The 22753-nt window shown below is 41.4% G+C and overlaps 2 protein-coding genes across 8 annotated transcripts in view; both read left to right on the plus strand.

Annotated features, from left to right (window-relative positions):
* Positions 1-10806, plus strand: part of pbx1a (pre-B-cell leukemia homeobox 1a) — a 43405-nt gene extending 32599 nt beyond the window's left edge. The window contains exons 3-11 of one of the 7 annotated variants that reach the window (XM_079284910.1): positions 605-849; positions 1274-1330; positions 2642-2832; positions 3166-3301; positions 3632-3791; positions 4711-4823; positions 5260-5319; positions 6081-6170; positions 8815-10806. In XM_079284910.1, coding sequence (XP_079141036.1) covers positions 605-849; positions 1274-1330; positions 2642-2832; positions 3166-3301; positions 3632-3791; positions 4711-4823; positions 5260-5319; positions 6081-6170; positions 8815-8907 — 1145 coding nt within the window. In that variant the 3' untranslated portion in view covers positions 8908-10806. Of the gene's footprint in view, positions 1-604; positions 850-1273; positions 1331-2641; positions 2833-3165; positions 3302-3631; positions 3792-4710; positions 4824-5259; positions 5320-6080; positions 6171-8814 lie in introns of those variants that run through there. The other 6 variants (XM_079284912.1, XM_079284911.1, XM_079284914.1 and 3 more) reach the window with 6 other exon arrangements.
* A 3186-nt stretch (positions 10807-13992) lies between these two features.
* prtfdc1b (phosphoribosyl transferase domain containing 1b) lies at positions 13993-21411 on the plus strand. Its single transcript, XM_079285301.1, has 9 exons — positions 13993-14096; positions 14335-14441; positions 16123-16306; positions 16639-16704; positions 18619-18636; positions 19606-19688; positions 19910-19956; positions 20099-20175; positions 20304-21411. Exons 1-9 carry the CDS (start codon positions 14049-14051, stop codon positions 20349-20351), a joined length of 678 nt encoding a protein of 225 aa, XP_079141427.1. The 5' UTR covers positions 13993-14048; the 3' UTR covers positions 20352-21411.
* The last annotated feature ends 1342 nt before the right edge of the window (positions 21412-22753 follow it).

Consider the following 22753-nt stretch of genomic DNA (forward strand, 5'->3'; position numbering starts at 1 on the left):
ATGAGAGATGAGATGAAGAAAAAATGTTTCTCAGTGTTAATAATAATAATTGACCGTCATGATCAACACATGAAATGATGAATTTTACCTTTATTGTACTTTTTCCAAAAGTAGTGATCACATTTTCAATCTGAGTATCTTTGGAGCGATAGGATTTTTCTGTAATCTCCTCGTCTGATCTGTGTCTTTGTGTTAGCACACTGAGTCTAACGTGTGTTATTACTTTGCTTTTCTGTTTAGATAGCATCTGAGACGATATTAATAGCGGGAGCATAAGGAGAGCGATGAAAGATGAACTCTTGTAAAAGGCTGTGTTAATTTATTTATTTTTTTTCACATGAAATGATGGTCAGAATCGATGAAATGATAGTTTTATGGTCCTGCCGAGCTGCCAGCCTCCGTGCGGCTGCCGGGTTTTATGGCACAGACTTGAACGATTAAAATCGATGGCCATATTTCAGGGAGTTCATTTGGTACGCTGGAGTTAAGACTCTTTCTCAGTCATAGCAGAATTATTATCCCTTGCTGCACATTATGAGCAGCCATGTAAATAGGACTGTTTAGCAGCACTGTCTTCACGTCATCTTCTCCTTGTCCTCCACAGTGCTCAGTATCCGTGGAGCACAGGAGGAGGAGCCCCCGGATCCTCAGCTGATGCGGCTGGACAACATGCTGCTGGCGGAGGGCGTGGCCGGGCCGGAGAAGGGCGGCGGGGCGGCAGCAGCCGCAGCCGCCGCAGCGGCCGCTGGCGGCGTCGGTGCCGACAACTCAACAGAACACTCCGACTACCGGGCCAAGCTGTCTCAGATCCGACAAATTTACCACACAGAGCTGGAGAAATACGAGCAGGTGGGGAGGAAGAGTATTTTCTCGTTTATTATTCTCTGTTAATTAGCTTCTTGTAACACATGTTCATGTTGTCATGTAAGTATTTTATCAGTAAATGCAAAAACAAATGCATGTACCGCACCATAAATTTGGATTCTAGACTTCATTCACCTGCTAAGCCTTAATACAACCCCCCCCCCCCCCCCCCATTATAGGAATGAGTCAGATATGCTTTGAATGTTATGCTCCCTTCACAGTCAATATTTGGGGGAATGTCCTGTTGTACCTCAGTGTTTTCAGTCCACATTTCATTGTTTCATGACAGAAAGTTCATATCAATGTTCTCTCCTCTTCCAAACTCCTCCCACTACGCAGGTGACGACTGTAGGATGTGTTGTAATTTTAAATTTCTCTTTTCTGTTTAAATGTGCAACTACTGAAAAAGTTGGACATCGTCCCGACTGGTGGTGGATATGGACAGAGGCAAAACTTTAAAAAAAATGTCAGTGATTTTAATCTTTATCATATGTTACATTGTTGACATGCACAAATATGTGGCTTGACGTAATTCAATTGCAAACATGTTTAAGATGTAGTGGTGATACATGACGCAGATTCACACCACTTCCAGCTCACCTGACCTCTGACCTCTCCCTGCAGAGAGGAGGAAGCAACAAGAACGTGTTCTTTTCCAGGATAACAAAAACAATGTGAATAAATGCAGGAAAAATAATGAGGGATTGATACTTTGCATTGGTCCTTTTTTTTTTAATGGAGTTTAAATGTTCCCCTTGAGTTCAATTGAAGACTCTAAATTGTGAAGAATAGGACAGCGACTATTGTGTTTTGGCATTGTGTCCTTTTCTTCCTGTCCTTTGTCGAATGCATGCTGGACAAAGCTCCATCTGTGAACCGAAATAGGAATACGTTGGTGAAAATGACGGAGGAGTTACTATCCTGAGAATTTCGAACTAAGTGTAATGCTCTTGAAATCAGCTCTCACAGGCCGATTCATGACAAGACAGCCTTTCAGAGACGTTATCTTCAGCAGGCAAGCAGCCATTATATCAGTCACACACCAGCTCTTTTCCAAAGACTGTAACGTCTTGTCATTCCCTTCGGAAGTCAAAGCGTCCTGGGTTTGTCATCTTCTCCGAGGAAGGCTAGTCATCGCTAACTGTCACAGTCAATACACACCTGAGCATTTTTGTGTCACCGTGCTACGTACACCTCGCGCGCATATGAGTGAGTAGTGTCTGCCGTGTGTGTGCGCAAGCAGAACGGCTGCTCGGTGCATCACTTTGACTGACGTAACCCTGGTGTTGACAAGCAACAGACACCTTGACTCTGAATGCAGTCATATCCAGTGACTGATTCAGACAGAGACAGAACAAGGTAGACTGAAAGATGGAGTAAAAAGAGAGGGAGACAGTTTAAACCTCTTGAACGTTAACGGGACTGAAAGCCGGCTGTCATTTTCGATTCCTCTTCACTTGTCACATCTTCTCTTCCATTGAAGAGAAGTCTTTTTAATATTCAGAACACCGCGACTCTCGCTGCCTCCACTGTATACGACTCCACTGCTACATTTGCTTGCCGTGAAACAGCGCACCGTGTGCGCCGCTTTAATTTAGACTGCTCTTATTACCTCCCAACGCTGTTACGCTGTCAGAACTGCTTCTGCGAGGCCAAGGCCCACCCAGTGAAGGTGCAGCCTCTCCAGAATCCAATTCCACCCTTTTGTTCTGTCTGAAGCCGTTGAGCCTCCATGATAGTTCTTCTTTTTATGAATCCTGTCTGTCTGTGCATCCAGGCGTGCAATGAGTTCACCACCCATGTGATGAACCTGCTGAGGGAGCAGTCTCGCACACGACCCATCTCGCCCAAAGAGATTGAGCGCATGGTCAGCATCATCCACCGCAAGTTCAGCTCCATCCAGATGCAGCTGAAACAGAGCACCTGCGAGGCCGTCATGATCCTGCGCTCGCGCTTCCTCGACGCCAGGTCTGTATGTGTATGACGAACCTTTCGTTTTCAAAGATTGTGCTCCAAAGTGTTTTTTTAATTATTTTCTTAGAAAGGTTTATTTATTTTTGTTGCCATTGGTCAGACGGATTCTATTGTGTGTTTACCTGGATTTTATTTTGTTAAATTTCCTTCTTTGTTTTTTTTAAATCTAAATGCATTTTAACAGCTTTTAATTACCGTTCTTTAATGCTCCAGCACTGTTCATATAAACTAGACTGTCCTGGTTGTAATGAAGGTGCAAATGAAGAACGTTAGTGTTTTTGTGAATTAATCTCTAATCTGTCCGTCCCCTTTCTGCTCTCTTTCCAGACGAAAGAGGAGGAACTTCAACAAACAGGCGACAGAGATCCTAAATGAGTACTTTTACTCCCACCTCAGTAACCCATATCCCAGCGAGGAGGCCAAAGAAGAGCTGGCCAAGAAATGCAGCATCACAGTGTCGCAGGTAAACAGAATAAACTCAGCGATCTACTTCGATTGTGCCGTCAATTGTTTGGTCACAAATATTCTAAATCAGTGGCACTTTAATAACCAGCCCTTAACATGCTCAACATTTTGGGTAAAAATGGCCTCGTTGTTATCAATGTTGTGGTTATGGTCAGTTGATGCTAAGTATTATTAACAATGGGCAGATAGGTTGATACTAAATATCAACACTGACTGAAGTCAATCTCAATTGCTACCAATTCCTCGGACTCTCATTGGGTGGTTTTTTTTTTTGCTTCAATTTGTTACAACTCAACAGCTGTGTCTCTTGCCATTGCTATTTTGACAGGTATCAAACTGGTTTGGGAACAAGAGAATCCGATACAAGAAAAACATCGGCAAGTTCCAGGAAGAGGCCAACATGTACGCAGCGAGGACCGCAGTCAGCGCAACCAGTGTGTCCGCTCAGGGCAGCCAGGCAAACTCCCCGTCAACTCCCAATTCAGCAGGTGAGCTGAATCACAAGCAGACTGCAGACCACTGGGTTGTATCAAAAAAAGCTTGATAGATTGAAGAATTAGTCAATTCTTTTCATACCGGTGCAGGTCGATGCACGAGATAGAGCACTGTGATGTTCTCATTCGTCCCCCCCTGAGCTCCAACTCAAGAATTTAGTCTCTTCTTCTCTTTTACTAACCCGGTAATATAATGCGTCTCTTTTGCTCTTCTTGTTCCAGTGTTTCTCTTTCTTCGCAGCCTTTGTCGTCTGTGACTCTCACTCATCCCCCCCCGTCTCTCTCTGCTGTTGACCTCTTGGTCTCGTGGACGTTAATTTTTCCTGCCTCTTGTCCGGTTCACCCTGTGCATGCCATTAAGCTGCTCAGAGGGCAAGCGGAGTCTTTTGTCATATCGAGACTTTCGCGACAGTATTGGATTAGGACCGGGTGTTGAAATCAAGTTACGCGATGGTCCCTTTACATCTGGGGAGCCGGGGTCCATTAAAGGACGAAGACAATTCTTTGGGTCTTCCTGCAGATCAATTGTTACTTCCTTAATGAAACACTAGCAGCACGGACATTTAACAACAATATAATCCATAAGGCCTGTTTTAACTGGACTTAAACAGTTTTATGATGATTATCTGTCTCATGGTTCTTGCTGGTTGATTTTTCCCTCTGAATTATGGTTCAGTGATATTTTAATGTGCACACACTGCATCTGTAGCGTGCATGTTTTGTAGAGAAAGCCTTTTCCATGACGCCTGCTGCCCTCAACTAACCCACTTAATGCTCTTTTGCTTATGCATGATCATTTTAACTCCTTTTTTTCTGTTCCTCTTCTCTTCCCTGCTCCCTCCTTCTCTCTCTTGTCTTTCTTTGTCCTACTCTCTCGCTCCCTTCCTTCTTCTCTGCCTCTGTGTATTCTCAGGTTCTGCCGGCTCTTTTAACATGTCAAACTCCGGAGACTTGTTCATGAGTGTGCAGTCCCTCAATGGGGACTCGTACCAAGGGGGGCAGGTTGGGGCCAACATACAATCCCAGGTAGGCGCCTCGCTGAGTTTAGAGAACCGAAAGCTGAGAAAACTCTTGAGATCGAAACTGTTCAACCACTGTCCAGTCTAGAAGTGCAAATGACCCCAATAACTTGACCTACACAGTGAAACAAAGACACTTAGCCCGAAGCTTGACATTAGTGTGGAAGCCATTGTCAACCCACAGTTGAGTAGACGACTGCAGACAGTTTTGGAAACGGTGCAACATTCATCAGCGCTCCTGACAAGAGTTCACATAGCCACTGGTGCACTGTAGCGCCCTGACCTTGCCCCAGTGGACAGTGATGACCAGCACAGTGTTTCTAAGTGTTACAACTCTCACCATAGATTAAGGAATCACCACCCGTGGTGACATTCTGATTTGGTTTCAGTGCTTTTGGCATAATTTTCTCTATCCCTCCATCCCCCCCCCCTTTTCTATTCAGATCAGCTCTCCAAATGCTTTAGGTCGTCATGAATATGCAAAAGGACAACCCTTAAAAGAGGTAAAGAGGTCTTCAGGGTTGGCCTTTCATTATTGAAACTCATGTAACTTTAAGGGGATTATTCTTCCGAGGATGTCAGAATGGCCTCGCTCTCAGGGCTGTGCAATTAAAAGAAAAGACAAAAAGCAAAGACAAAGTACAACTTTGAGTAAATTGGCCTGCTGAGTAGAGAAGTCGTATGTGTTGTGAAATCCATATGGCAGGTGTGTTTTCATGATGCATAACCTGACGGGCTGCTCTGCCAAAAGCTACAAAGCAGCTTCCAGTGAATCTGTGAAGAAAATAAAAATGGCGGCAATAATAATGTAAGATGTGATCTCACTTGCACCGTATTTTTATTGGCAGCCACGATGGGTAAACGTGTTTCGATGTGAAATTGAATTAGAGCATTTGCTTTAGTGTCACGAAGAAATGTCTCTTTGTCTGCGTAGACACCGAATACTATTGTCAGTAGTGTTCAGCTACATGTTGAACAATGAGTTGCAAAGTATATTTAATGTCTGATATTGACGTATTCTTTCACCGCATCTACAAATGCATTTATAATTAGTTACTTCTTGTCGTCTTTCTTGTATTTTGTCCGTTTGCAACGTTTGTTATCAAGCTTGTAGTGGCAGTCTTGTGATTCACTGTTTGTAACCTTTTCCTGTTTCTGGTACCCTTTTACTATCAGGCTGACCTTTCCTTGTGCATGGCTGTCTTTGTTATCCAGACCTTTTGTCTGACCAGGCCTTTTTGTCTGTGTGTCCCTGTTGTTCCAGGTGGATTCCCTTCGCCATGTTATCAGCCAGACCGGAGGATACAGTGACAGCCTCGCAGCCAGCCAGATGTACAGTCCACAGGGCATCAACGTAAGACCTGTAAACAAGCCCCTTCTTCTCTGTTCCGTTCTCAACATTTCCTTGGCTGTCTTAGTTTGCAATGATGTCCCCAGTTGCAGGATGTGTATATTGTGTAATTCTGTGCGTACGCTAGGATGCCACTTAGCAGAGTTTGCCGGTGTTGAGCTGCTGTCCAGCCAGATGCCCCCCCCCCCCTGCTCCAGTCGTGCCCTAGGTGGCAGGCAATGAGGCAGCCACCAGGCTGAGTAGCTGGACACGCTCCTGGTCTGTCGGAGGATATTAGCGTTAGCGAGACACCTGCAGTCGACAGGAACAAGGACACAGGTGTCATCCTCCCTCCCGATGCTACTCTCGCCTTGGCACCATAGGACAAGTCATACCTCCCTAAACTGGCGTCACGAAAAGAAAAAAAAAAGTTCCAGGTTGCTAATTCTTAAAATAACTCTAGCCTGTCACAGGCCGGGCCAGTTTTCTAGGTCTCCTTGCTGGGCTGGGCGGGGCGGCACAGGCAACACTGGAGGCAGTGTGTTAGCATGTAGATCCATAGCGACAGGCTGCACGGGGGTTGAACAGAATCAATACGACAGTCACAGGGACAGAAAGAGCGGGGCTTTGGGCTAACAGTCCAAGCACATTGGTCAGATCATTCATCCACAGGAACAGCAGCACTGACAGCCAAGCCTGCAACACCCCTCGTGCTAAAATAAGAAGATGGATGCATGAAGCCAGTTGCAACATACAACAGGCTCCACTGGACTTAGGTGTTCAATACACTGTGCTGGTGTGTGTGCTGATGAAAGCAGACAACACTTTGTTTATGAAAAAGTGGAGAACAAAACTAACCTCCAAACTAGTGCAATTTGGGCGTGGCAGATTAAACAGTTTTCACAGAGCTAACCATTCGATTTTGTGAAAAAGAAATAGTCGGTGAACATAATAAATAATCAGTTTGCTTCGCGATACAAATATTGTAGCCAGAAATTACACATTTTACAACAAAATATTCTAAACCATAATATATTTTTTAATACATTTTAATAATGCATTCACTTTTTTTTACGTTATGCTTTTGTTTTACAAAGAAATATATCATCTCCAGTTACCTGAATTCGGAAATACAGTTGCATATTGAGAGTGGGTAAAACAGATGTTTACCGCTGTGACTCCGATGATTAAACTAAGGACAGCGACAACAACCAGGGGCATACAAACAGAAGTTCAACCAATCGATGAGTCGAGGATACTAAGAGGTCATCGTATGATAATCAGGACAAACATAGATAGAAATGAGGCACCATGAGAAATAAAAAAATATCATGCTGGTGATGAATTAGAAAAACAGGAAACGTAGCATTTATCGTTAAAACTAATTGTGAGAGTTTATTGTGAAATGTATTTTTGGCTGTCATCCTTCCCAATTAAAAACAACTACTTTTGAAGACTCAAAAAAGAATAATAACAATTATATTGGTGATGATGATATGAGTCTCTAATCGTTCTTTTATTAAAAAAAATGCACTTTAACCAAAAAAACGCAGTCTTTCAGCAAAGCCAGTGAATTAAGTGTGTTTATTTAGCGCAGATGACATTTTTTTTCTATTTAAGATCTACTCACTGAACTCTTGTGGTGCACCTCTCCTTCTTTATCCTTGAACAGCAATTACACCCCTCAAATTGCTGGTGGGTGTTGCCTCTTTCAGAGACTGGAAATGGTTTTTTTCTCATTCTTTCCTCTTCTTTTCACCCTCTTGCTTCTGAATAAGATGACAGACAGTCTTTACACAAAATAACAGGGTTTGGAAATAAGAGGCTGCCAAAGCACGTCCGCCACTCTCGCTAATAGCGTGGAAATCGCAATTAATGTCCTTAATGGTCTTTAGTCAACCTTTTATCGTGATGTGAGAATGCCTCCATTTTAACGAGCTATTTTTTTTTTTACTGTGATAATGTATTCTTTTATCAACCATCTCGGGGGTATGTTCTGAGATATATGAAAGGTCTGCGTATTCTGTGTTTCATCTCTTCTGTTTATCTCACATTATGTCAGCCGTTGGGAGGGAGGGATGAGGGAAGTGGTGGGATGATATTGCGAATGAAGAGTCTCTTAAAAACAGTGTTTGGCTGTTTTTCGCACTGACTGTAAAGTAGCTATAGTAGCAGACTAAATATACGGACTCAAAGCCCTTCTATCTCAAATTTAAGTTGTTTTCTACGCACTGAATATATTTTTTAAAGCAACACATGACCACGGTGATCATCATAGTGATGCAATATGTCTTGTTTCATTCAATGTCTTGTTTCATTCATTTTTATTAATACTGGTGATATTATATATCTATATTCATGTCAACAAATCCCGTGAAAAGAACAAAATAAGTATACACTGTGCCCATGTTTATGATAATGAGGAATCTCTGTATCCCGCCGAACATCGAGACTCACTGATGTGTTTTTTAAAAGTTTACAAGAGTAACTCTAGTAGCTCTATGGCACATAGGAATACGTTATATCAGGCTTCATCTACACCGGCAGTACTTGTTAGTGGGATCAATTCATTGTTTGTTTTGGTTTAATCCTTAAAGACACTTTCATGGCAATATTGTATCTTACAGTGTTACTATCAAGCTAACTGTTTCCTGTCTTATCTAAACAGACAAACGGTGGCTGGCAAGATGCTCCGACTCCTTCGTCAGTGACATCGCCCACAGAAGGACCGGGAAGCGTTCATTCGGATACTTCCAACTGAATATGTCCATCTCTACACCGCATCTACAAAAACCATGGACTGACCTTGCTATTTACAGTATTAAACAAAGGGATTCACTGCCCCACAGTTTGGAAAGGTACAGTGAGTTTCTAACCAGAAAAAAAAAACCAAGTAATATTTCCTCTGCTTATAACGTTGGACATTTGGGATACAAACAAAACGTTTGACAATAAAAATCAAAACAAGACCGCAATCAATGGAGACGTTTGTACAGATTTCACATTATATTCAGAGGGCTGGGGTTACTTATTCACTCGTAATGTTTTCACTCATAATGATGAAATGATATGATAAAGTAAATAAATCAAATCATTGGTTTTAAGTGAAAATACGTCATTCTACCTCTCAGCCACGAAAAAAAAAAGTCGAAAAAATATGTCAGTGACCATTATTTGTTTTGTAAAAATGAAACTTTTGTCTTCGCAAGCAAGAGGCACATCTTACTTACATTTTGTCGTCTCTCACCTGTTCTACGGTACGCCATTTAGACCTAAATATTGCTCAGTTGTTTACAATGTGTGCTTGATAAAAGTATGTCCATTATTCCCCTCTGACGAGTCGAAGCCAGAGTTGTGTCAGGAGATTTGACCTCTAAGGTAACCCTGTGAAGTATGTTATCTGTAAAACAATAAATAAATACTTGTCATCACATCGGACAAGCTTGACATCATTCATTAAGATGGAGGAAATAACTTAAAAGCAAACCATTTGTTTTATTCTGTTGGTTTTGGTTCTGCAGCATATTGGTGGAGTTACAGCGACAGAATTGCGGGATTCACTGACGCAGTTAGAAAAACAAAACAGGAATTTTGCTCTATGCTGGACAAGGAGAAAACCTTTTATTTTGATTTACTTGAATGCTTTATGATATTTCTTATTATTTTCCACCTCCACCACTACAGAAGAAACATTTTTGACGATGCCAAAATGCTGATTTAACCAAAACAAAACAAAACGGTCAAAAAAAGTCACCATGAAGTCAGTTGTAATCTACTCTTTCATCAAATATAAACAGCATTATGTCTTTTTCTTCTCATTTAAATCTCCATCTCCTGTTATTCAGCTCTGGTGCTACAATCAAGTGAATAACGCTGTTCCATTGAAAGGAATACGAGATGAAATATCACTTTCTACGGAAGAGAAAGTTTGTCAAGAGCATCTGTAACTGAGTTTGTTTTTCAAAACATGAACCACAATCCACTTAAACAGGGAAGTCATTATGTTAATAGAGTTTTATGGTGGATCCTCGCTCCTGAATCTACAGCACAGGTCCACAAATGCTTCAGCACGGAGCCACTGATCATCGCCATGAAACGAGCATCTGGATGCACCTGAACTGCTGCTCGGCTCTAATGAGGACCCTTTGGTGTAAAGATACTGTTATGTTCCTCATTTTAATGAATGGTGTCCTCTTCTGGACATTTATTTCAGTCTAAAACATTCAAGTCGTGATACTATTCTGCTGGTACTGCTTTAGTAACCCTAGAATTGACCCCAAAACAAATGTAGACATTTGAATTCATGCTTGTCTCTGTATTGTCATACTGATTCTTTCTTTCAGTATAAAACATTTATGAACATTGTAAATGTTACCCATTAAGCACTAAAGAAGTCATTATGTCAAATAATGTGTTTTCTGAGCAGTCTAACCTTGTTTATAGACACTTTTTATGTTGGGTGGCTTCTTTGTATTTTGTTATTTTTTTATGGTATGCTTAATGTAGGCTCTTACTTTTTTTTTTTTTTTTTGCTTATACCCACTCTGGTGAATTGGCTCATGAACTTTCAACATGTGTTTATGTGCACCATTGTGCTTGACTTGCTTTGTTGGAAAGGGTTTTCAACACATTAAAAATGATACGTAATACTGCGAGATTATACATTTCAAAAAATGTCTTTTCATTGTTGAGTTTACAAGAGAGCAAAACGCTCATTTCATGTTGCTCAGCATCACACTGAGGCATCATACGGTCATCACAGTCACTGTTGTGAGAAGTCAAGTTGTTGTCAATCAAGGTTAGTGGCTGCCAGTAGAAATCATCCCTCTTACGCTCTCTGTGTACTCCCTGGCTATTATTATGGCTCCTTTCCAACATGTTAGTGTACATACACGATGCTAAATTCAAGTCGATGTAACAGTGGAGCGATATCAGTGACTCTGACAGAAACAAAGAAAGATAGAAAGATAGGCAGTGTTTGTCAGGATTTCAGCTTCTTCTTGGACTTTCAGGAGCAAACAAACCTATTCAAAGCCCCTTCTATCTGAAAATCTTTTCGATCTATTTTCAAGCAATACCTGCACCAACGCATGACCGTAGCGATAACGGTATTCATTTTAATTAAAGGATAAGGCTGGTGTCAGTCTATGTTTGTGGTGTATAGTCAACAAATCTCACGAAAAGACCAAAACATCAACTAAAATGGGTTCATTGTCGCTCAATACTTTTTAATACAGTTTTGAAGATGTTTCAAAACTGGTGACAAATATGTTGCATTTAAAAAACAAAAAACAGCTGGTCACTGTAGGTTTTTCTTTGAGCACACACACCACTCCTAAATATTGTATTTGTCACCCAGTGCAACAATGTGGCTCATTGATGTGGGTTCTTCTTGACAACAATAGAGGTCCATCGCACAGAGGAAAACAAAAGAAGGAAATATATATATACCCAACATATTTTGTATATATTTAGGTCATCTTACCGTTTTTCTGTCATATCCCAAATCTGAAGGAGGGGAGCAGTCACATCCTTGATAGATCCCCCCCCCCCATTCAAATTCTGCAAACAACACCACTGACACTATCCGGCTGGACAGTTGTATGTCCGATAGAATTACTTTCATCGCGACTGAATATTCATAATTGGCCCAACAACGGGGGCGAGGGTACGAGGGAGCAGTTGGTTGTAAGGTCTGCGGATGGTCACAGGCCTTGACTGCAGAGCGAGTGTGAAATGTCAAAAGCCAGAGACTGCTGCCTGGAGGGCAGTGAAAGAGCCGGCCTGCTCTCACCAACAGGGGCATCAAAAGCAATGTGACAAGACTTCATCCAGAAAAAACATCTTCCGGCTTTCGCTCTGCACTCAGGCGCTCATCGGCATTGATTATCACAACATCAAGTCGGCTGCGTCGTCACCTTAAACTCAAACAGTAAAATAAGTTGTGCAGGGAATGAAAACTGTTCTCTGTGGTTTTTTTGTGGAGAGATTTCGTGCGACGCAGTGTACAACACCTCCTCGTTCCTCAGGGGGTGGTGACACAGTGCTCGCTGATTGAAATCTAATGTTGCTGTTGACATCTGCCTCCCCAGCTGTCATTGTACCACTGTTTATAATTACAGCTGCCGTAGAAGAGCATGGGTGGGTGGCTCAGACACCTCGTCTCCCCCTCACACCGGAGCCCAGCAGACTGCTCTAATGTGCAGTGACACAACAGCCTAGACATACTGCTGCTGCTGCTGCTGTTGCTGCTGTTGGACGAACTGACCACATGAGTTCCTGGGTGGTTCATCCTAAATTCACTCATTTACACACTGTCACACAGACACAAATGATATGGTGCATATGAGACTGGGTGTGGCACGTGGAGCTCTTAAATTACAGGCTGTCGAGTCTTTCTTTTGTCTGTTGTTGAGGCAGAGAGGATGAGACAATGTTTGAGAATGTTCAAGAGAGTAAATGCATCAAAAAAATATGAGAACATTGAATCAGGTTACAAACAACATGTATTGAGCAGAACAAAAGCAGTGTACAAAAAGGCCAGGAGGCTCTGTCCCGCTCCACAAGATGGCGGTGCTAACACGTTTTCTCAAAAACATCCACAAGTTGAAGGTGGTATTTAAATAAAGTTTAAGGCGAACATGTAATTATTGCCTGCTGGGGATTTTGTGATGAGTTTGACTGGCAACCGGATTGACACTATTTTGAGTGTGTTCTGCTTTTCACTTCTTTTGTTTTCTCGGTTACTCTTGTGTAACTACAAAAACATTTATTTTTCTTTTACTCAACTACATTTATTTCGCTAAAGATTAAGATTTTACTTCGAAAACATGGCAGCTTCTGAAACATGATGTCTTTCTATGGATTGAATTGCTCAACTGTAGGTAAGTAGGTCAGTTGAGCCGCCTTAACAGAGTATGGCTTGAAAAAAATGCTTGTACACGAAGGATTGAGCAATATTACTTAAATAATACATATAGCAACTCTGAAAGGGGTCATTCTGCATAATGGCTCATTTTACTGTTACTCTGTGGTGGAAGAAGTACTCAGATATTTTCCTTCAGTAAAAGAAGCAATGCCACAGTGTAGAAATATCCTGTTACAACGGAGTACAAAAGTATTCAAATCAAAATATTCTAACAATACAAAAAGTAAAAGTGCTCAGTATGCAGGATGGCTCATTTCAGAGTAATATATATTATTAGTTTAGAATTTCACTTTAATGTTGCTTTGTATACTGCTGAGTATGTAGCAAATTTCACCAACAATCAATAAAGTTGTATCTTTAGCCAAAATAACACATCATCATTTATTTGTCAAATATATATTTTGTACAATTAATCTGCAAAGTAAGTAGGAAATAAAGCTGCCAAATAAATGCAGTAAAGTAAAAAGGACTTGGCAATAACATGTTGTAAAGTAGCAGAAAATGTAAATACTCAAGTAAAGTAAAAGTTCTTTAAAATGATACTTAGGAAGGCTACCTTGAGTGAATATATTGACTGTATCTACATACCACCCCTGTTTATTTCTGTCCATGTAACTGATGAAATATTGTTGTACTTCTACTTTACTGTTTAAATTGTGAGTGTAGGACAATTTCTTAAAATGAGGTATTCTTATACTGTAGCATTGCTTTGACTTAAATACGGTTCTGTGGCCTGCATAACCTTCCATAACGAGCTCAAATGAAGCATCGTGTGGTATATAGTAATAACTACGTGTTATGTTGCCCCTGGCGGTAACAGGTGAGTACTACAGGCCACAGACGGATACAAACCGTTTGATAGTTTCAGGGAACATTCCTCCGGCCCGATGCTCCTCCTCTCTCCGCGAGGTGCCAAATCCTCCTGAAAGCGTCCACTGCTGCTCTCCTCAGACGTGTCGGAAAAGAACAACAACATGGCAGACGTTGCTGTCCAATCCCACGGAAGAAGCGGCGGCATTGTGGTAATTAAATAAGAGATAAAACACGACGTAGAGAGCAGGACAAGTGCTGCATGGCGTCACTACAGCACCGGACAAAAGTTGACTCTGTTCGTGCAGTTTCTGCGCATTCGGACAACTCTGCGCACCTTGTGTGCGTATAGCTCCTGCAGAGGCACGCTGTCTCAGGCCAAACTCGTTTGATGTTTGATGCTCAACAATGAAGCCACATGACGTTTTGCGTTTATTTTATCCCTCCCAGATTAACGATGACTGGCCAGGCTACAGTTTAGACCTCTTCAACTATCCGGCGCACTACTGCGGAGATTTAGACTGCGTCTTCATTCCGCACGGCGTGATCATGGACAGGTACGACACCGACTTCAGATCCCGCTGCCTCTCAAATCAAAACTGTTAGAGCTTCCCAGATGTTTTGATGGTTGCGTGAGAGCTGTGCGTGAAGTTTAACGGATTAGAGCAGGGGTCTCAAACTCCCGGCCCGCACGTCATTTTATGTGGCCCGCGAATCCGCCAGCAAAAACAAAAACAAATAAATCTTTTTTTTTTAAGTTGGACTTGACAATAAAAATATCCCCATAGTCAAAATTATGAGATAGAAAGTCGAAGTTGTGAGATAGAAAGTCATAACTATGATAGAAAGTCATAATTCTGAGATACAAAGTCAAAATGATGAGATACTTAAACAGTCATAGCAGCTCTTTGGCTGGTTACTGTGCATTTGGAATGGAACTGTATTGTGAGTGCATTGAAGACTACTTTAAACGTTGCTTTAAAAACACATGAAATACTTCACGTGGGATTGTGCAAACGCACCCTTGAAATGATTTTAAGCATTGAACAAAGTTATTGTAATAACTTGTTTGATATTTGTCTTTGATATTTTCTGTAATAGTTTGATCTTTGATAGAGTCATGTGGGTTTCTTAACCCTAAATTAAAAGGATTTAAGTTATAATAACAGAAATGTGCTTACATATATTTTTACATTTATATAACTGCATGTACAATATTTTTACACTTGAATAAACAATAATCAAATGCAGAGAGTTATTTCACAATATGTTACGAGTAGTTACATTTACAACCGGCCCTTTGAGGGCGACCATGATGCTGATGTGGCCCGGAGTGAAAATGAGTTTGAGACCCCTGGTGTAAACCAATAACATAAAACAACCGTATTATTACCATTTCATCGAAAGTTGAATATTGCCCAGCTGTATTATTAAAGGTCTCATATTGTAAAAAGTATGAATTTTTGAATATCTCTTTTCAATTATAAAGCAGGTCTAAGTGCCTCATAAATACTGTGAAGGTATCGAACAATCAATCCATAGAGAAATACACAAAGCCCGTATTCACAAACCGTGCCTTTAAATGAGCCCTCAGGACTTCTGTATGGTTGATGTCACAGCTCTACAATAAAAACAAAGAGCATTTGACAGTTTGAAACACTCTAAATGTGTAACAGTGTATTTCCTTGTTGCAGTCTATGTGAATGACATCAGCTGACAGGAATTAAACACGGACTCAAGCTGTTGTCCGTTAAAATGCGCTGAAAAGAAGCGTTTAAGACGAATAAAGTTATATTCAAGGATCATTCAGACACAGTATTTTTTTCAGAAGAAAGCTTGTAAACATGTTCTAGTTGAAACCAGTACAAGTATGACCCTGGAAATGAGCATAATACGTCTCCTTTAAAGTAATTATTGTACTTAAAAATGCCTCATCTTGCATTGTTCAACAAATCAAGATATGGAGATCAGCACCAAAACTGTTCACTTGTTCTTTAGCCTGTGACCTAACCTTCCACCAAATTCCAATGAAATGTGTTCAAGTATTTGAGATAGCATGCAAACAACAAACAGGAGTGTGAACATCTGGACCGATTGTTGCGATACAGAGACTCCTGGATGGTAAGTCAGCCTACAGACATGACTCACCCACAGCTGTGAGTCCAGGACCTGTGAGACAACACCACCCCTTTTCTTTAATGCGCTGACGAAGCAGTTCACCTTTCACGCCGCTTACAGGACCGAACGTCTGGCTCGAAACATCATGGACGACCTGGGGGACCACGACCTCGTGGTGCTGTGTGTGCTGAAAGGAGGCTACCAGTTCTGCGTCGACCTGGTGGACAGGATCAAGGCCCTCAGCCGCAACTCCAACCGCACCATCCCCATGAGGGTCCACTTCATCCGGCTCAAGAGCTACCTGGTGAGCCTCTGCCCACTGCCACACACACGACGTCCCTGTGACTTAGTCACGAAATGTGTGTTATTATTTTATACATTATGACGGTGGTGCATTTGTGGGTCTTTGCCTTCAATGTGCTGTTTTCACATGGCCACCTGAATACCAGCGGCTTTGAAATGAGTATACAGATGATTACCCTGTGTGCTCCGATACACTTAGACCTTTAATTCATCATTTGTTTCAAGTTTGATGATTCCCGTCCATGCGTGTGGCAATCGTGATGAAAAACACGACTTAGCTAATGTGGTCTCGTGCAATTCCACATTTGTATTTATGTGTTTTGATTCCCTCAGAATGACCAGTCCACAGAGGATCTTCACATACTCGGAGGAGAGGATTTGTCTTTTTTAGCAGGAAAGGTAACGTTCTTCTTATCTGCACCGTTGAAAAACAGCTGGCCTCTTGATAAAGAACTGATTCTGAGTCCAGTGAAACGTAATCACACGCTCTTTTTCAATAAAACAAACCGAGGCGTCGAGATGGTGGGTGTTGATAGACGGCAGCCTCAAGAGGGCAGCCTTCCCTCTGATCTGCTCTCTCCCTCTCCATCCCGAGGAAGTGCTTCTGCTGCTTCTGTAAAGGAGATCAAAGATGGCAGTTTCTGATCAGATATAACTTTTGTAATGTAATTGTTTAAGTCGAAGCGGATGCGGACTCTTGTGTAAATGGGAGGATATACTTGCTGTCACAGAAGATCAGGGGGGCAACAGCGGTCGAGTTGTTACAGGCTCACTCTTCATCTGCTTGTCTTGTTATCATGTAATCGATATGAGTACATCACTGGACTGGAGGCTCTGTAAGTGTGTGTGTGTGTGCTGACTGTCAACTCATCTGATAGTTTATACTATTTACTAAAGGTGATATTTCCAACCCTGATTCCAAACCTGTGGGTGCGTCACGAGATTAATTGAAGGGGTTGTAAATAATAATTTAAAAAAACACATTCTAACGCACAAAATCATCTTCACTGTTGAGACTTTTCTCTAATCCTTGATTTTTTTTCTTGTGAAATACTGGCAGCTTTTACCTCTTCAAATCATAGACATGCAACACTACCACAAAGAATAGCAAGGAGACTTTGCTTTGAGTGAAGGAGTAACGAGCAGAAAGGGATAAGAAGTGCTTTTGCCCTTTTGAAATGGCTTGCACGAATACCAAGTGTCACATTAAACAGAGCAAAGCAGCAAGTGCTTTGATTTAAGTAGCTGGATCTGCAGAATGTTTTACCTTTCGCCGTTAAATATGAATCAACGATTCATCACGTGTCGAAACGGTTGTTGATTAGTTTCTCATTTGCACTTACAGCTGTTTCTCTGCACACACCGGTGCGTACAGTATCTGCATGTGTGAGTGTGTGTGCATGCGCAGGGATGAATAACTCAACCTCTACTCCAGCAGTCCCACGTCAGCCAGAGTATTCCTCGGTAAAACAAATCAGCTGATCTGAACACTCACAGTCACCCGCCTCTTAGCTGAGCACACGCACACACACACACACACACACACACACTAATATGTCCTGTAGCCAGGCGTGGCATGAATGCCTGGAACATGAATAGGATATGAGGTAGTATAGCTTGAGTCATTGCCTGCTGCTTTGCTCACAGTATTTTAAGCGTGCCTGTGAAATCCCTGGGCTCCCTGTGATGTATGGCTTAATTTAGTCACCTGTCTGTAACAGAGTGCTGCGATGTTTTGCTGGAAGAAGTGAACTAATTGTGTGACACGGAACACATGACATAGTTCACGTTACTCCCTTTAATATAACAGCGTATTCCTTTGTCTTTCTCCAGGGTTTACTGCACTCTTAATGAATCTGTATGAGTAATGAGGCCTTGACAAAGCACGTGACTACATGCTTGGCTGAATCCTTTGTTTGAAAAGTAGAGTAAACTGCACACAGTTACATGGCAGTTAAAGTTGTTTCTTTGGTTTTTTTTTTTTTGTTCATCGTGACCGAGCTAAGTTGAACTGTTGGACTGCGGCTGGTCATATAAATAGTGCCCAGTTGTCTCTAGCTGATTAGGCAAACATTTGCAGAATCTCAGCTATTTCAGCGTAGCATTCAATGAGGGACCGTGGGGGACAGAGGTTTCCAAAAGTGGAGTAGGCTGACATGTTTCTGCTGCATTCATGTCCCTGCTGTGCGACTGACGTCTTTTAAATCTGTGTGTGGTTCATTAGCAGATGCAGCAGTTTTTGCTTTCTGTCCTCAGCCAAGAGTAATTGTTTGCCTCTCTCCCTCTCTTCTCATCCCAACATGCTCGCATAAGAACATACTGATTGTGGAGGTGAGCCAACCGCCTTTTTTTTTTTTTTGCTTCTCTGTTTTCCTCTTCACCAAATGTGGGCCTTTTATATTTATTGTCGTGGTCGGCTATCCGGGTCAAGAGGAGCCGTTTCAAGTTTTATTTTCGACATGAGGAACATTTTTAATTGGCTGACCTATATTTGTGAATAAGAGCTGTTTTTTTTTTCTCAACCTGGTCATGAACTCTCTCTTGTTAGCCTGTATTGGTTAAAAGGTGCACAAGGGAAGGAACGACATTTACAGCAAATAAATCAATGTATTCATACAGTCGTGGTTACTTATGGTGTGCAGATATTGCATAATTAAACATTTTTGATTGCAGTATTTTTGAAAAGGATCCCTTTTGGTGAGAGGATTCAACATGTCTGCAGTTGAATGGGCATACATATCACAATCAGGATTTGTTTGCCTTTTAGGTTTATTCTAAGCTGCTTTTTCTCATATGACAATCTGTGAAAAGCTTTTTTTTTGATAAAACACAGGCAACTTAAAGTTGTTTTGATCTTTGTTTGATTCGTTTTTCAGACTTCTTTCTTTAAGTTATAAGAAACAGGATTCTACATGAGTAACAGGAAGTTAGTGCTCTCTCTGCTTATATTCTGTCACAAGTGAAAAATGTTTAATGTAAGTGTTTAGGGTCAATCCTTACATAAAGGGCATGTTGACCTACACCTACATGACAAAGCATACCACCGCTCTTAACCTCTTCCTGATAAAGAGGTCTGCGGCGGTTTTGTGTAACACCACGCGTTGGTTTTTTGATTTCCTCTTTTCAAGTGGAATTCATTTCTAAAAACAGCTCAGAAACAGTTATGCAATACAAGTACAGTGTGACCAGCTTCTTCCTTTTTACTTGTACTCGGGTGTGAGATGGATCTGTTTTCCGTCTGCATTTCCGTATTGGCACTCTCTTGCTTTTTTTCAATGGAGCCTACCTTTTCCTTTCCAGGCCATTGTAGGCACCGGAAAGACAATGGAGACTCTCCTGAAGCACGTTGGAGCCTTCAGGCCCAAAATGATCAAAGTAGCAGGGTACGTTTTTTTTTCTGCTGTAAAGAACTTAAAAACTAAACCAGGCCTGCTTTGTGAATCACTTATCTTCTGGCCTTCCAGTCTAGACAGAGAGGGAAAGAAAGAGACAAAGAAAGATTAAGTTTCAAGTACCGGTGCGACCACTTTAAAATGAAAACCTGTCCTACGCGACGGGTAGAAAGAGATATTGTGTGATGATGTCTGCTTTTATTTTCCCACAGATTGCTGGTGAAGAGAGTGCCACATAACGCAGCATGTCTTCCTGACTGTATGTACCTGACCAACCCTTTTTATGTGTTTATGAGTCAGTGGTTCATTCGCACTTATTTTTTTGTTGCAGCTCGCTCGTCAGTGAGTCAGCGGGCCATGGAAATACTGCATTTAATGTTCCACTTTGTCTTTGATTTCAGATGTCGGCTTTGAGATACCCGATCGGTTTGTGGTTGGATATGCCTTAGACTACAATGAGTATTTTAGAGACTTAAATGTAAGTCGGTAAAGTCTTTTTTTTTTATTTAGACAACAGTGAAGAGATCATAATGACTGTCTCGTAAAACTCAGCATCATCAAACAAAGACATGTTTGTATCGACTATTCTTTCTAATTTTTTTTTAGCACATCTGTGTGATCAGCGAAAGTGGGAAGATGAAGTACAAGATTTGAAAAGAGGATCGCAAAAGGAGGCGGATGTCATCTTAACAGGAAGCCTGAACATTTTATCCCTGAGCTGCCACTCACACACAGCTGCTATCGTGACAGTTGATCTCAAGCATTCCCCGTTTTGTTATAACATTCCTTCCATGAACCGTTTTTAACGACAGACACCGTCATTTAACTGGCCATTTTAGAAAAGCACGTACATGCTTCACCGTCGTTTTAGAGCTGCAACTTCATTCTTCATGTTTGCAGAAGTTATTCATATGGACACTGTTCACTGCTGCGGTTTGCCTTTGATAGTTTGACTCTAACACAAATATATTTGACTTCTTGTATGCAATGTAAAGGACGTGATGATCACGATTTGTTTAGTGTGTGATGAAGTAACTTAGGAAACATACTGTAGCTTCTTTTTAAATGAAAGGGAGTTGTTTTAGGGGCGACCGTGGCTTACTGGGTAGAGAGGGTTGTCCGCCAACCGAAAGGTCACCGGTTCGATCCTGTGTCGAAGTGTCCCTGAGCAAGGCACTGTACCCCTAACTGCTCCCCGGGCACCTGTCGTTGGCAGCCCACTGCTCCCTATATATACAGGGATGGGACTAATGAAGGAATGTTTCTTCTTTTTTCGAAAATTGGTGATAGAATTTTACATTTTCTTCACCTGTACGGTGTTTCATCAGGTAGTTATCTTTGATGCTACAGGGCAAACAAAGTAGTTTATAAACTAAGTGTACTCACTACCTCTTTTTGTTTATTCTGTATTTCAGGTGTCGTGGGATACTTTTATGATTTCTGTGTTTCCTTATGTAATTTAACAGACTAGTATAGTATTGTATGTGTTATCTATCACTGTATTCTCTTCACACTGTTTTGTTGACTTACAAAATGTATTTTTCAATGTTGATAAAACTTGTTTGAAGTGGCGTCTTGGTCAGAAAAACCTTGTGGATCTCACATGTTTTTCTTAGGCTGATGATATACAAGGGAGGGCTTTGAGTCATTGAAACATCGTGTTGAGTGCTGTGTTTAAATCAGATTTTTTTATACAATCCTTATAGTATTAAAGTGCTGTTGAAAATATTATCACAGAAAAGTGTCTCCTTAAAGGACTCCTCATAAACTCCTAAACCTCTTGACTGCTGTATGTTTGTATCTTTCTGGGTTTAGGACTGACTAAAGCCACTTCCTGAACCATTGGGCTACCATTCTTTGATAAAAGAAGAAATTGGCAAACTACAAATGAACTAGTAGAAGGAACAAAAATAGTCAGTTGTGTTGAGCTGTTGTGCTCTTTGTTCACACCTGACGACTCCCAGTCTTGAAGCAGGGAACGCAAAGTGCTATAAAAAACTCAAATGTTTTTTTCTCCGTGGTACTTACAGGGAATTTACTTTGTGACCTTCTGACTCAATTTAGCTTGCAAGGATTAATGACTTGACGAGGTACTCCAATAGAATCACATCACACTATTACATCCGAGGATTGGGTATGCAGAAAAGTGCCCTCTATAAGTATATATTATTGGATTATTATTTCTGATGCTAATGTATAAATACCATTTTACAGTTGCAGCTGGTAAAGTGGAGCTAATTTGAACTACTTTTAATAGTGTTTGGAAGTGTTTGTACTTGGTTATTTCCAACTCTAGACTTCATAAAATCCAGACAATGAAACAAATAAGAAATGACGAGAGGTCAAGAAGAAAAACAGAAAACAATCAACATTATTTTGGGATGCGGTTCAGAGATGTTCGGGTACCAATGGAGTTGGACTAACATGTCTGAGTTATTTACCAACACTTCTATCTGCTGCTGACGGTAGGCCTGTCTGGGCAGGACAGCTTTGTGAAAGTCCCCTCTCTACACTGACCTCTGTAACAAAAGCTGCCAGTCCCAAGAACAGGTGGTCCCTTATGGCGGAGAGGAATAATGGGGACATGTGTCAGGACCCTGAGAATATCAGCTTCTTTTTTTGTTGGTCTACTGACACAATCTGCTCACGATTTTGTGTCGAGTATTGAATTCGTGTTTTATCTGCTTTTGGGAGCAGACCATGGCAGCACGACGGGAGCAAAAGATTATATACCGTGCGGTCGCTTGCCTGTGTGTGAACTCACTTTCCATATCCACCATCATCCACATGCCAGCCCTGCTCGACCTCACTTTGAACCAGGACATGTGACTCCTCGTTCAGCCTGGTTGTTTATATGAAACGAAATCGGGTACGACAGTGAAAAATGCCTGATATGTGCAATGTGGATTGGCTAGTGAGTCTGTGTTTCTTCGACTTTGACGCACACAGACGGTGTCTGTTTGCTCCCCGACTCGTTGAAATGGTTAAATAGCACCACTTTGTTTTTTTTACAAGCGCAGCTCGCTTCTTGTAAACTCGCATCCGATTGGCCCGAT

Source organism: Melanostigma gelatinosum, assembly GCF_949748355.1.
Source record: "Melanostigma gelatinosum genome assembly, chromosome: 15".
Classification (NCBI taxonomy): Eukaryota; Metazoa; Chordata; class Actinopteri; order Perciformes; family Zoarcidae; genus Melanostigma; species Melanostigma gelatinosum.